Source organism: Sardina pilchardus, chromosome 8, assembly GCF_963854185.1.
Source record: "Sardina pilchardus chromosome 8, fSarPil1.1, whole genome shotgun sequence".
NCBI classification, from domain to species: domain Eukaryota; kingdom Metazoa; phylum Chordata; class Actinopteri; order Clupeiformes; family Clupeidae; genus Sardina; species Sardina pilchardus.
Genome location: NC_085001.1, coordinates 13,322,324 through 13,337,323, shown reverse-complemented (window position 1 = coordinate 13,337,323; position 15,000 = coordinate 13,322,324). Strand labels below are relative to the sequence as shown.

Below are 15,000 nucleotides of genomic sequence, written 5' to 3'. Positions count from 1 at the left end.
CTGTCTGAGTGTGACCAAAATGACAACGCAAAAGACAAAAGAGATCAGGGGCGTGTAGATTCTCACTAATCTCCTGTCTTTGAGTGTGTGTGTGTGTGTGTGTGTGTGTGTGTGTGTGTGTGTGTGTGCGCGCGTGTGTGTGTGTCTGTCTGTCTGTGTGTGTGTGTGTGTGTGTGTGTGTGTGTGTGTGTGTGTGTGTGTGTGTGTGTCTGTGCATGCCTCTACCTGGGCTTTCTGAAGCTCCTACTCCTACTCGGTACAAACTCCTTTTCTGTCTCTGCTGCTGAACTGCTCTGTGTGGATTTGTCTGACTGTGTTTTTTCTCTTTCCTTCTCTTCTCTCCCTTTTCCTGACTGCCCTCCTCCATCCTTCACTCTCATCTCACTATCCCTCCATCCCTCTGATTTGTTTTTCCCGCTCGCCTTCCTCCATGCTGTTGACCCTTTCTCATACTGATATGAATTGATTCATTCCCTATATCATATTCCATTGACTACGTTGTCACAACATGGCCACGGTTTTATGTTTGGCATCACCCTCCCTCATAAACACACAAACATGGACACACTTATAATGAATATTCATCACACGCACACACACGCACACACACACACACACACACACACACACACACACACACACACACTCATGTGGCCCCCCCTCCCCTGGCCCCTTAGCTCCCTCTGTCGCCGCCCCGGTGTGCGAGGGGCTGCTGCTGCAGGATAACGCCGTTGCCGCGGAGATCCGCGCTCTCCTCTCCTCCTATTACAGTGACAGGTGACCAAGCGCGCCCAATCCCGCCTCAGCATGGTGTTGAGTCCCCATCTGCTAGGCACACGCATGGCGGTGTCAGCGATACTACATAACAGTTGCCCGGCAACATAATTGCTAAAGAGTATGGATTGTGTTTGATCTAAACTGCTTGCGTTGTAAGTTTAAAAGTCCATATGAAACCTTATGACCCAGAGCCTCAGGCCCTTTGAAGACACTGGGTGAATGTGTGTGGCTTTAGAAGTAAACATGAAGTGTAAACACCAGACCTGCCAGTAGCAGTTGTTTTTACAGTATATCTTCATTATTTGAAAGCTAATTAATATTGCTGAATATTGTTTGCTGTTTCTTGTCACATAGGTTTTAACATGGATATTTATGCTGCCAACTGAACTTCACTGTCATGGATACTAAAGGTTAATTTAATGTCAGTCTCATAGTGATTAGTAAGTGTCTGTACTTGGAGTTTGGAATCACAAGCAGTACAGTACTTCTTACGTTGATTTTGGATTTAGTAATAGCTAATAGCAGTAGCATTTAGTGTTTTTGTGTTTCAACACGGACTACTGTAGTACAAAACCCCCCACACTCTCCCTCCTGATACCCCGTATGTCTCACCCAAAATAGAGATGATTCATGAAGTCAGAAACACTCATAATGACCGCTCCGTCTTCCTCCTGTTGTCCTGGTAGTTATTGACCCGTCGGACGACATCGGCACGGTGACGGACATCCTGACGCGGCAGATCCAGGAGTGGGAGCTGCGCACCCAGCTGAGGCGAGGCGCCGCCACTCCCCCCGCCTGGATGGCCCTGTTTGAGGAGGAGGGCTCCCCGCCGACCACCCCCCAGCCCATCCCCCGCCACCATCACCACCACCACCACCAGCACCAGCACCACCACCACCAGCTGCGCTCGCCGGCCTCCCCACTCCTCAGCCCCGGACGCCAGCCTGGCCGCTGCGGCCGCCTGCTCTCCTCTCAGGCCAGCCTGGCGTCGGACAGCGACAGCCCCTGCAGCACGAGCCCCTGCTCCCGCCACTACGGCTGGGCCGCCGACTCCCCCTCCCCCTCCTTCATCTCCCCGTCGCCCACGCCCTCCTCCTCCTCCTCCTCCTCCAAGACTCGCTTCCGGCCGCGCACCCTGTCGCTGGACGCCAAGCTCAGCACCCTGCGCGGCCGAGGAGTCACGGGAGGAGGCATGATGATGATGGGCGGAGGAGGAGTTGGCGGAGTCGGCAGGATCCTTCAATGCTCCCCGCAAACCCCGGCCCTGACGTCCTCCTCCTCCGCGGCCACCTCGTCCTCCTCCGTGGCCCCCCACCACCACCGCTCCCCCACCCTGGCCACCCTGTCCAGCTCCAGCAGCTCCAGCACGTCCAGCAGCTCCAGCGAGGGCAGCACGGGCAGCAGCACGGGCAGTGCGGGAGGCCAGGAGGGCGGCGACATGCCCTTCGCCCGGCCCGCCGGAGCCCGACGCAGCCTCAGGAACTTGCGCACCAAGCTGGACCCCCGCAACTGGATGCAGAGCCAAGTCTGACACACAGCCCAATCCCCCTTACCTTCGTCCGCACCCTCACACTCACAATCACAATCACGCATAGCATTGCATTTGGAAGAAGAAAAAAACAACTGTTGAGATGAAGAAGAATTTCTTGTCTCTTTCATTTCCCTGGGAAGGAACTGGAATGATTAGGGGCCGAAGACTGTCCGTATAATGACAGAATGGGAGCAGGCCAAACGCAGGTCTATATGACTGTATATGACGTGTATATGACATGGGAGATACCTTCTTATCACTTGGGAATCAACCGTTACACAATGTTTACTCACATGTAATACCGACAGGTGTCACAAGGTGATTCTTTGGATTCTTTGAGCCCTTTTAGTGTCAAACTGGAAAAACAAATCAGCATCCACGTCGTCCCTCATGAGCCAATCATAAGTCCTACTGGTGCCATGTTCAGGTGAACTCCCCCTGTCCTGAGGATGGAAATCCTTACGGAGGTGTGGTAGGTGTCTCTTCCTTTGAGTTTAGCATTATGGGTACTACAGAGACTCCTGAAGACTGTGTACATTTAAGCTTTTAACAGAAGGCTCAGTGGAAATCACACAGACTGTGCAACTACTTTAAACTCACCACGTACTAATAATACTGTGATAATACTCAACTGTTGTTAACCCAAATGCAGGTTTACCCTCGAGATGTACCCTTAGTTACTGTAAATCTAAGACTGTAATAGAAAAAAAAGCGTTGTTTTAATAACTCAATAATGATAACATTCAGAAGTTCCCTTAGATTTCGTATCAAAACAAAACGTAATGTCAGCCTTGAGACTGTCCCTAGGTAGAGGAGATGTGGGAGTCCTCTCCCTCTCCCTGGTAAACGCATGCCTGTGCTTATGAGAAGAGAGCAGAACATGACCCCCCCCCCCCCTCCTCCTTACTTCTGGTCACCTGAATAAGTGTGATTGCATCAGCTCCACTACCTGCTACTGTGATACCCTCAGGACTACGCCATTTTATAAGGTCCCCCCCAGAGTGTCCCTATAGAGAACTTCCCGTATTTTGAAGTACCTCATATTAATGTACATGCAGTGCGTACACTCCGTACACCCTTTACTTCCCCAGAGAGATGTTAACCCCCTCTGTACATAATATGTGTCACATTAACGCTGCAGCAGCCTGAGGTTTTTCTATCATTTTGGTGCAATAGAGAGTTATTGCTTCATTTCTATTCAAATGGGATTCATTTTATTTCTCTTTCTTTTCGTTCAGAAAGTTGTAGTGCTTTAAATGATTGAAAAAAAAAAAAAAAAATACCCAAGTCAGAAATTTAACTGTGGAGATAGGACACTCTTAATGATGGACCACATTTTTTAGTTTACGCGAAAAAAACAGATTATACATCAGTCACAGATATTAGCTGAATAATCTGATATTTTTATTGTACAGAAACTACAAAAAATTCTATAAATCTTACATCCCATCACAAATGCAGTAGCAGCAGTTTACCATAAAGATAAATTCAGTAGTGTCCTTGTCTCCAACAAGACAAACAAATACACAGTGGATTGAAAGTATGCAATTTAGCAAATGTCTAATTTAATATAAATATGGAATATACATTTTATTTTGTTTTGCTCTCTCCATATTGTGAGCATTGTCATCACAGTAGATGTAAATTAGATGGAAGATTGTAATTATGAAATTGGCAGGTTTCCATGGATCTTTAATCTAACAGAGTATCCTATTGTCCCATAACTCTCTTTTACAGTGACTATAAATATGCTTCTGCATCAGTGCAGACAGTGAGCGTGTTACACGGTTATAAAGACTGTTTCCAGTGGCAAGCATGACCCAGTGACTTGTTTCATGAAGACTCTCTACTTACTGTACCATGCAGTCATATCAGCCTTTGTTATTATTGTAAAGTTTTGTAATCTAACATTTTATTTGTTCCTTTTATGTTCAATTGTTCATGTATTTTGTTATAAATTCTGATATATTATATTGATATATTATTTTATCAGTTACAGGCATAACTGTTCCGTCAGAGATAACACTGATTGTTAACACCTGTTGCTTGGTAACTGGTCAGCAGGCTGTGTGCATGCATGTTACTCTTTCAAGAGATCAAACTTTAAGAGGAAGAAGCTAACTCCGTACCTAGCCCTAACAATAAATTATTCATGAAGTAAATAACTACACAATTGTCCCCTACTCTTTCTTTTAATCTGTTCTACCACTGGATTGTTTTGTTTTTGTTTTTCATAAAATGCTAAAAAAGGAAATCAATGCTTCAATGGTAATGCATTGAAACGGCTTTAATTAATTACTTTTACCTGAACTGTAAAACCTACTTCTTTGCATTCATTTTAATTTAAAAAAGATCCCCACGGGAAGTAGAGGAGGAAGAGTTGGCAGTGTCAGCAGGGTCCTCCATTGCCACCTTGTCCTTAACCATGACTTCCAGGAACTCCTATTCACAGCCCTCTATAAATGATGTATTGTATGGACATCATAGCGGCAACGGTACAATTGGCAGTGTTCAGAAAAACACAGCAATGACGTGAATAAATTATGAAGGCAAACAGAATAAAGACAAGTGGAGTGTTGCAGGTTGTATGATACTGTATTTACAAGAAAGAATAGACAAACAAAGACACACATGACAGTACAAACATGACAGAAACAGGGTGAGCCTTACCTCTAAACATTTTGCTTATAAAACATAGCTTTTTACACGAGGATGTAAAGGACGTGATCAACAGTCTGGGGTGTTACATGGTAAGACTGACTAGTGTACAGTGAAATAGAGAATAAGCACACAAACGCAGTTATGACTGACAAGTGCAGGTTGTTTTCAGCACCACGCCAAAGGAGTATCGTTCTCATTATTTGGGAAAGAAGAATAGAATATTGGAGTGATTCAGCTTTCTGATTGGTATACGGTTGTCCCTGCTAATGTGGTCATTTTAAACCCTTGGTTATTGATGAAATGTCATACAGTCCAAGTAAATCTAAGGCTAAATATAATAGATAGAATAAACACTGGTAATTATTTTGTTTTTCATTTTCTTTTTTAGATCCACTCTTTTAAAGCAGTGCCCACATAGATAATGGATATTCACACAAATGTAACATCTGGCTGAAAACATGGAGCATGAATGACACAGACAAACTTCACTTGCATATTAAAGGGGAAAAATACAATATTTGTGCAAAGGTTGTATTAAGACTAAAACAGAAATGAAATCCAAAATGCATACATAGTGGATTATTTGAGAGTAATAAGAAGAATTAGAGATGGTTAAGAGACGAGAGGATACATGTTTAAGATATCCCTCCAATCCCCACGGCGTTACGGCCTATTGATTCCTGACCTGTGATGTTGGTTAAAATAAGCCAAATAAAGAATCCTGTTAACGTGTGTAGGAAGCTGCCCCTGATCGATCCTGACGAGTTGCTCAGAGGGAGCTCTTAAGACCAGTCAGATTTCAAAAGGTTTCAGTGGTGTAAGAGTAGATGATGGATAGGATGTCTGCTTTTGGCTGGAGGAATAAAGAGATGCCATCTCTCCATCCCAGTGTGTGTGTGTGTATTCAGTTTGTGTGTGTGTGTGTGTGTGTGTGTGTGTGTGTGTGTGTGTGTGTGTGTGTTCGGTGTGTGTGTGTGTTTGTGTTTTAAATGGTTTCAACATAGTTGGCAGGGAAGAGCCCCTGGCGGCCATCTTTGCTGAAGCCTCTCCACCAGCCTTTGTCCACAGTCTCCACATCGCTGATGATGTCTCCCGGGGCAAAAGAAAGCTCCGATTCATCCTCTGTGTATGACAAAGAGAAAAGAGTGAAGAGAAGTGTGTGTGTGTGTGTGTGTGTCTTCATGCGTGTATGTATGTGTGTGTGTGTGTGTGTGTGTGTGTGAGAGAGAGAGTTTGTGTGTGTGTGTTTGGGGGGAGAGGGGGTGCATACTGACCAGCCTCATAGTCATAGAGAGCTCGTACACACATCTGCTGTTCTGGTGATCCCTGTAAAGAAAGGCACATTTTTTAAAAACAATGTAATGGTAGAATGTTATTTAATGAAACATATTCTCTGTTTATTTCCATTGAAGATATATTTTTTCTATTTTATGTGCACTGAACTGGTTTGTGTGTGTGTGTGTGTGTGTGTGTGTGTGTGTGTGTGTGTGGGCACACTTGCATTCAAAATCAGTACCTCATCCCCATTTTCTGATATCTCCTTGCCCTGTTCCTCCACAACCCCATCTTGGTCCATCCCTGTCATATGCATGTATTCCTTTTCTGGAGAATAATGAGAAGGACATGTGGGTATGTTTCCAAGTACAGGTGTAGCACCCTTTACAAATCAGCTTGGCATGTCATGTCACATGACTCATAAATGAGCATTCAACATCATGTAAAGACCAGCATGTTTGTGCTTGTGCAGCTGCAACATTGGTGTTCTATTCTATGGTGTTCTGTTGTTCTATGGTGCTGTATTCTTTTGTGTACTGTTCTATGGTACCTGTTCCATTCTGCAGAGTCCTGCTCTGCACCAGCAGCAAGTCCTCACACTGCTCTAGGGCCTCTTCGCCTGTATAAACACACACACACACACACACACACACACACACACACACACACACACACACATACAAAACACACACACATACAAAACACACCCACACACAAACACAAACGCCAGTCAGCCATGACAAAAGAATCTGTTGCCACTTGTTTGTGGTGCGTTTAACAAGACTGCTTCTCAACATCATGCTGGTGACTTACAGTAGTTTAACTCATGCAACTACCAAATGAACAGATACATTCTAAGAGTGCAAATATGAACAAACAATGTCAAGCAGATACTTTCCATCCACCCTGCACTTCGCACACAGATAGATAACACTCAAATAAAACCCCCATGATGCAGACAAATGTCTGCTCCAATATCCTACAACAGCAGCAGCCTTGCTGGCTGATCACGATCATATGATAACGCCATCACTCAATTCAAATGTGCTTGCTGTCACAAGAGTGTTCCAGCAGCTTCAGTCCAGTGCAAAGTCCAAACTCTTGAATACTGTGCAAAGACGCTGAGTGCAGAGCAACAGCCATGCGATGAGAAAACAAGGCCACGTGTTTACTAGGGGTTAGAGGTCAAGGGTCAGGGTTCAGGTGGTCCAGGGCACAGCTGCTTACGTACCTGCGTCCACTGGCCCTTCGCTGTCCTCCTCCTCCTCCTGGGCCGGCACCACGTATGCCTCCTGCTCCTCCACCTCCTCCTTAACTCCTTCATCCTCCTCCTCAGTCTGTGCCTCTGGTGCTCCTTCGGGCTGTGGCTCCTCCATCAGGACCTCCTGCACCTCCTCTGGCTCTGGCTGTGGTGCTGGCTCTAGTTCTGGCTCTAGTTCTGGTTTTAGTTCTGGTTCTGCGGAGCCTGTGGAGGCCTCCTCCTCCTCATTCACAGCTGTGGCGCTGGCCGTCGGAGCCTGCGCCTGTTCTGTCTGTCCTTCCTCCTCCTCCTGCTCCTCCACCTGCTCCTCCTCCTCCTCCTCTTCCACAAGGACCGCCCGGACACAAAGGCCTGCCTCAGGCTCCAGGCTGCTCAGAGTGTGTCCAGCTGAGCGCAAGTCTAGATGGAGGCAAAAATAACACAAGATCTTTTTTATTTCATCTTTTACAAGATTTTATAACACAAGATCTTTTTTATTTCATTTTTTACAAGATTTTCTTCCAGCATTATTTCAATCTATGCCGGTCCAACATGCATTTTCAGCTGATGGTGACCCAGGGACCACCATTCTGACTACGGAAGCAACCTGAATAGAAAATGCTGAGTCTCACAGTGAAACTACATTATTAAATGCATGGTCAGAGACCGCCAACAGGCCCTTCACAGACCACCAGGGGGCCTCAGACATGCTTCTAAACTCCTTATGTAGCACATTTACCCATGTTCTCATACTCCCATTAGAGCACCTGGAGAGTCGTGAGCAGAGATCCATTATTTTGAGCTGTAGAGCTCCTCCATGTAAACTCACCCTCTGAGTGCTCTGGGCTCTCAGCAAGTGGCTCAGCAGTGGCGCCACCTGGTGGGGAAGCAGGAGAGGAGCAGGAGGCCTGCACCAGGCTGGCCTGCAGACCTGGGGAGGCCGGGGCTGGGGACGGGGACGGGGTGTCCTGGGGCTGGGCCGGGACCGGGGGCAGGGTGGACGGCGGCGGGGGTCTGGCGGGCGGCGTGCCCGGTAACAGCGCCACCGGAGGGGTGGAGCGCTGCGGCGAGGCGGGCGGAGAGCGCAGGGGCGAGCGGGACGGCTGGGAGAAGCCGGAGGAGGAGAAGGGCTGCGGGGAGGTGGGGGTCCGGCGGGGGGACTGGCCGAAGGGAGACGGGCAGCCGTCTCTCGGGCTGAGCGGTGAGGTGGGACCCCCGTCAGACCTCTGGAAGATGAAGGCAGAGTCTGTGAGGCTCCGTCTGTAGCGCCGGAACGGGGGCTTCCCTGGACACAAAGAGGAAGACGGAGGAAGATGAAGGGTCACAAACGAGAGGAAGCACTATTTTTTGCGTAGTAATGGAAAGAAAGGTCCCTCACATCACATCTCACGACTGCTATCCGCTGTGAGACAGAGCGTGTGTAATACTGTAGATAAAATCATTCACTGTGATGAAAGTAGTCTCAGACTGTGAGTGGCCTACATAAAATATGTATGCAGGTCTTCAGTGTCAATTCATCAGTAAAAATAGCATTTAGCTTTCATATGGCAACCTCAGTAGGGCCTTTGAGTGCCCCCTGGTGTTCAAAATCACCATGGCGTTGCCATTTGAAACACTTCTCCATTCCAATAGAAGTCAGTGACACTAGAGATTATATTATTACCTCCCTCTAGGAGGTTATGTTTTCATCGGGGTTTGTTTGTTTGTCTGTTTGTCTGTCTGTCTGTTTGTTAGCAAGATGAGTCAAAAAGCAATGGATGAATTTTGATGAACATTTCAGGGAAGGTCAGAAATGACCCAAGGAAGAAACCATTGCAGGTCAGTACCTGTGTGTGGGGACAGGGGGCTGCCAGGGGGCTTAGAGGAGGAGGACAGCTGTCTGAAGAACTCTCTGGGGTTGTTGGACCGCTGCTGGACCAGTGCTGCTGCCTCCTAGTGGACAGAAAGAGAAACACACACTACTGTCAACTGGAGGATGGTTAGCACAGAATCCTTCTTATGCTGACTGGAAGGTGTGTGTGTGTGTGTGTGTGTGTGTGTGTGTGTGTGTCCATCCATTCATACTTGCACTCATGCGTATATATGTGTCATGTGTGTGTGTGTGTGTGTGTGTGTGTGTGTGTGTGTGTGTGTGTTTGTGTGTGTGTGTGTGTGTGTGTGTGTGTGTGTGTGTGTGTGTGTGTGTGTGTGTGTGTGAGGCTCACCGCTGCTTTCTCTATGGACTCACTGCGTCTGAATCGTTCTCTGAGCTCTTCTTCATGCTCTCTCTGTTCCTGGTCCTGTTACACATGCACATACACACATACACACATGCATACAGACACACACACACACACACACACACACACACACACACACAAAGTAACCAAACCTGTTACTTTTCGATACAATTAATCATTGTATAATATCAATTAATTTCACATGCACTTATTCACACAAAACATGGACAAAAATCCCCACCGGTCTCTCCAGACATAGCTGTCCATGTGACTGGTTCAGTCCCATATGTGTGTGTGAGTGGTGACTCACCCATTTAGACTTCTCCTTCTTCTTCATCTCCTCCTCCGTCAGGGCCTGCTGCCTCCTGCAGGAAGTGATTTAGAAAGGTTATGGCTATTACACACATGAGACATATGCTGGAAATGATGTGGAACAAATAGATATGGGAAGGTAAGTACAACAACACCCACTGCATGTTATGATATGTACTGTAAGTGTCAAAATACTGTACTGTATATGTCAGTTTCAAAGTATGTGAGCGCGATAAAATGTCAGACATTTATGACAGAGGAGCCTGTCTGGTTCATAAACCATCCATCAACACTGCAGTTAAAAGCATCTAAAGATCTGAACACACACACACACACACACACACACACACCTCTAGACACACACACACACACACACACACACACACACACACACACCTCTAGACACACACGATAACCTCTGAGCAAATATGTCTGGCGGTCGGCAAAAGATGACCTCTGACCTTTGCTCCTCAATCATCTGCAGCTTCTCGTTCATCTTCCTGTCCCTCTCCTCCGCCTCCTTCCTCTCCTGCATCACCCTCTCCCTCTCCCGGCGCCTCCTCTCCTCCGTCGCCCTCTTCCGCTCCTCCTCCTTCCTCTCCTCCTCCTCGCGCTGGGAAAAGGGCGTGGGGACCCCAAACAATCAGACGAATTAGGACCAAAACATCACTCCGTGTGATTTATGACATGCAATCCAAACAAATCAACTGGATTTCCTGTTTCTTGTTCATATGCAATTGTGCATGCAGAGATATGTGTTAACAGTATGTCAGTCAACTACAGTAGGTGTGGTACTGTAGGTCAGGTAAAGGTCTTTGTGATTCACACCTCTGCACGTGCCCAGAACGAGTCCCTGTTGATTCTTCTCATCTCCATGGCAGCGTTTGTTTTCCTGTAGTTTGTGCCCTGAGCACAGAGACCGCATTGATGCTTGGTTACCATGCAACAGCTGAGCGTTACAAACATCATCATCAATATTGCTAGCAGGCTTAAGGACGTGAAAATTACTAGCTGACACTTTTTTGGGTTTATGTGGCGTGAAGATTTATAGTGAGAAACTTGCAAATAAACTTGAACGCAAACAAACACAATGACTATGTTTGTGTTGTGTGTGTGTGTGAGAGAGAGAGAGAGGGAGAGAAAGTGAGAGTGAGAGAGAGACTGAAAGAGGGAGCTGGAGAATGAGAGGGGCAATATCATTGGTCAGCACTTTGATGTATTGAATGTGAGGGTAGTATTTACCAGAGGAGGACATTCCTGGTTCCAAAGAGTAAAAGTCCTGCCATACTGTTTATTCTTTCTACCTGTGCATTTAACACAGGTGACATCACAAATTGTCTGATCTACCTGGCAGCTACAGTAATTAGGATGAGCTGGTTTCCAAAATGGTAGGATCAAATACTTGGCAGGACTTTTACTCTTTGGAACCAGAAATGTCCGCCTCTGGCATTTACTGTTACACTAAGGTCTCCTGTTGCACTACTACAGCTTCAATGGCATCCCTCATGAAGCGACGTGTGTGTGTGTGTGTGTGAGTGAGTGAGTGAGAGAGAGAGAGAGAAAGATAGGGAGAGAAAGTGAGAGCGAGAGAGACTGAAAGAGGGAGCTGGAGAATGAGAGGGGTAGTATCATTGGTCAGCTGATGTTGTATTGTATGCCAGGGCAGTATTTACTGTTACTCTAAGGTCTCCTATTGCACGACTACTGAATGAATAAACGTATACGCAATAAGTGCACTGACCACCATCTCCTCCTTGTCCACTGGCACGGAGCTCCTCCTCTGGGGCTGCAGTGGCGGACGCACCTTGGCCACGGCTGCGGACAGCTTCTCCTCCGTCACGTCCTCCGCGTTTGAGGCTGTGACGAACGTATGGGCCTCCTGTTGCCGGACACACCAGAACAGACACAATTCAGACCCACGGACCGTCCACTTTGTTCTCAAAATCCAATTCATGTCTCGTTACGAGTTGATGAATTTGTCATTCTACAACACATCTTGAATTTCCCACACAATGTCAAGCATTGTCAACCACTATACCCCGAGGAGCCCTGTTCTAGTGACAGAGTGTCCTAGGAGCTGACAGCAATGTGAACAATGATGATGAACTGACTGTGGAATCTGTGCTATTTCTGCACATGCACTCATACAATGAACAGGTACACATCAAGTGTGGAAGACAGGAGGTAAGAGGTAGCCGTGTAACACTCACTCTTGTCAGTGACCTGATGACATCAGTGTACAATATGTTCAAGCAAACTTGTCATATGTCATCCTGTGAGTACAGAATGTAGCCAGAGACAGGCCGGGGCCAGCCTTTTAAATATAGGAGAGCACAGCTGAGCCAAGGGGTCATGGAGAGAGAGAGAAGAAAAATGTTCAAGTGTGTTTACTGTGGGGAGCAACGCAGATGAGACCCAGAGGAGGAGGGTGGAGGAGGGTGTATGTGTGTGTGTGTGTGTGGGGGGGGGGGGGGGGGGTGTACATAGTCTGTACTGGGGCCACTTATGTCCATTCCATACCCATACACAGCAATGTTTGCGCACATCCGTGTGCATTGTGTCCGAGTGTTGAGCAGATCCAGTGGCTGAGTTGACGGCGTTCCTCTGGAGAGTTACGGGCTGAGCAGAGGAGATAAGAGACTGGGGAAGAATGTGTGGCTGTAAGCTGTAGGCCGTGCAGCCTCCTTGTGAAGTGACTTTTTACAGCTCTTTCCTTCTGCCTGCCTGTTTTTATCTTTCCTTTTCTCTCTCTCTCTCTCTCTCTCTCTCTCTCTCTCTCTCTCTTTCTCTCTCTCTCTCTCTCTCTCTCTCTCTCTCTCTCTCTCACAGCACCTGCACCACAGAAGTCTCTATCTGTAGATTTAGAACTCACACACCCTATCTATCTGTGCATCTCTCTTTGGAGACAGAATAAAGTAAGCCTCACATAAGTCAAGCCTCACAGCCACACCACAGACAATGCAGCATGTCTCGGGATGTAGGCTAGCTCATGTTTCACTGTCACCTCCCTGAGAAAGATCCCAAAAGTGATCCAAAGCCGCAGCGTTAGCGAAGGTGCAGCTCAGAATCAGAGTGGTTGGTGTATGGTATGGTATGACCCCGGGGCTATCGCGGCTCCTCCAGCAGCTAGGCTCCTGCTCCTGACAGGCGGCTCACCGCGCTCTGTTTATCTTTCGCATCACCCCGAGAACAAACACGCCGCCGCTGTCGGCTAGCTAGAACTCGCTGAGGGGAACGGGAGCGGAGCGGTTCTCAGCTTAAAGTTGCGAGCGAGCGACAGGCCGCATGACCGAGGGGGATTTGGATCGAAACTCCACTGAAAGGCCAGGCCCTACTGATTTTAATCCGCTGATATCGATACCCGGCGAAGAGAGCCAAAAAAAAGGCTCAGCAGATGCCAGAACGATATGGGCTTAAATCAGGCAAGCAGGTCCACACCCCAAAATTCCAGCACGCCCCGACCCAGAAGATCAGCACTGGGATGGGGCAGGACCCGAGTTAAACACCCCCTAACTGAGGCCGTTAGCATCTGGGCTAGCATGCTGGTTCTTGTCTGAAAGATTTTTCTTGATGTTTTTATAGCTAATGCTTGTAGGAAGATTTATTAGAGCACAAAGGAAAGGTATGCTTGTGTGTGTTCACGGCTCTGCCAATAAATTGCACAGGTCGCTTAAACTGTTAAGAGTTCACACCAATTCTCTGGAACTCGAGGGGCTTAAGGACACTGTGTGCTTGAAACATTCTGTCCACAATCTGTATCTTAACGGCTTTGCACTCCCTCTTCTGTCTCTTTTCCACGGGTTCAGACCTGATATGTGAGGATCAAGTGGGACATCCTCAATTTATTCATTATGGGCCTTGTACTGAAAATGTGCACGGGTGCTTGTTATAATAGATTTGGAGGGGGAGCAAGAGAGGAAGGGAGGGGGAGAGAGAGAGAGAGAGAGAGAGAGAGAGAGAGAGAGAGTTGAAACCATCCGGTGGTTCTCAGACTGAAGAATCACTTTGATGCAGTGTTCTGACAACCCTGAAGGGGGCACTGCACTGTGCTCATAATGCATTTCTTCACTGCGCCCCGCATAATGCTGTTGTTAATCATCTTCTGGCTCAACTCATAGACCAGATCAAATAATTGGTCAAACCGCAACATTCTGCTCGTTACCTTACATGAACACATCCCACTGTGGGCGTCTGATTGTTTGACTGATTATCCCCCCCCCCTCACTCTCTCTTCTCACGTTTCTAATCAGAAATGTCCTGCTAATAGCTCTCATGTGACTTACTGTTAAGGACAAATCTCTTCTAAACACATACCACACATCACACAATGTATAACCATAAATGTACTGTCATACAGACAATATGACCATTTGGTGAAGTCAATAACCTGGTTGTTCATGAGCTTATTACTAGCCTACTGAATACAGGCATATCCAGGTTTACTCAGTTCCTAAGTAGGCTGCTGCCAAAGCTTTCTCCTCGAGTAATGGCTGCAATGTCTGCACACAGTAGAGCTCCAACAACACACTGCAGTATGTTACCATACACAATAGTCAGTGGATGGTCTTTATAGCCCATCCCTTTAGAAAACGGTGTCTGCTAAGTGATTAAGCAGAAATGTCCTTCTCACAGCTAACTCCTCGCGCCTCTCCCACACACTTCCTGTGTCTGATAGTGTTTTAGTTTGTCCTGGCGCTGTCTTTGTTTTTGCACATGTCCGAACGTGGCCCTGCTCCCTGTGTGCACAATTAGCTCTTCATTAGAGCCGGGCCTGCTCCCTCCCCTCAGTCCTGCCACTCGACTGAAGACACACGAGAGAGAGAGAGGGCTGAACGTCCCCAGGACATGGACCAGTCTGGGCACGTGCAGAATGGGGATGTCACAGCGATGTTTGTATCCCTCTTTTATCTCTCTTTCTTTCTTCCTTTTTTCACTTTCACGTCATTACACACTCTCTCTCTCCATTACACGCTCTACCTCTCTCT

At 47.1% G+C, this 15,000-nt stretch overlaps 2 protein-coding genes across 4 annotated transcripts in view; one reads left to right on the top strand and one right to left on the bottom strand.

Moving 5' to 3' along the window:
• rtkna (rhotekin a) overlaps nt 1-4,472 on the top strand; it is a 55,526-nt gene extending 51,054 nt beyond the window's left edge. For all 3 annotated transcript variants that reach the window (XM_062542790.1, XM_062542791.1, XM_062542792.1), the window contains exon 12: nt 1,464-4,472. In XM_062542790.1, coding sequence (XP_062398774.1) covers nt 1,464-2,308 — 845 coding nt within the window. In that variant the 3' untranslated portion in view covers nt 2,309-4,472. The remainder of the gene's footprint in view (nt 1-1,463) is intronic.
• Nucleotides 4,473-4,884: 412 nt separating this feature from the next.
• The window catches only part of si:dkey-40c11.2 (drebrin-like protein A), a 39,890-nt gene continuing 29,774 nt past the window's right edge, over nt 4,885-15,000 (bottom strand). Inside the window, exons 5-16 of the mRNA XM_062542789.1 lie at nt 11,757-11,894; nt 10,844-10,921; nt 10,477-10,628; nt 10,014-10,068; nt 9,689-9,763; nt 9,311-9,416; nt 8,314-8,769; nt 7,476-7,904; nt 6,795-6,863; nt 6,486-6,571; nt 6,244-6,295; nt 4,885-6,091 (exon numbers count right to left, since the gene is read on the bottom strand). Coding sequence (XP_062398773.1) covers nt 5,955-6,091; nt 6,244-6,295; nt 6,486-6,571; nt 6,795-6,863; nt 7,476-7,904; nt 8,314-8,769; nt 9,311-9,416; nt 9,689-9,763; nt 10,014-10,068; nt 10,477-10,628; nt 10,844-10,921; nt 11,757-11,894 — 1,833 coding nt within the window. The 3' untranslated portion in view covers nt 4,885-5,954. The remainder of the gene's footprint in view (nt 6,092-6,243; nt 6,296-6,485; nt 6,572-6,794; nt 6,864-7,475; nt 7,905-8,313; nt 8,770-9,310; nt 9,417-9,688; nt 9,764-10,013; nt 10,069-10,476; nt 10,629-10,843; nt 10,922-11,756; nt 11,895-15,000) is intronic.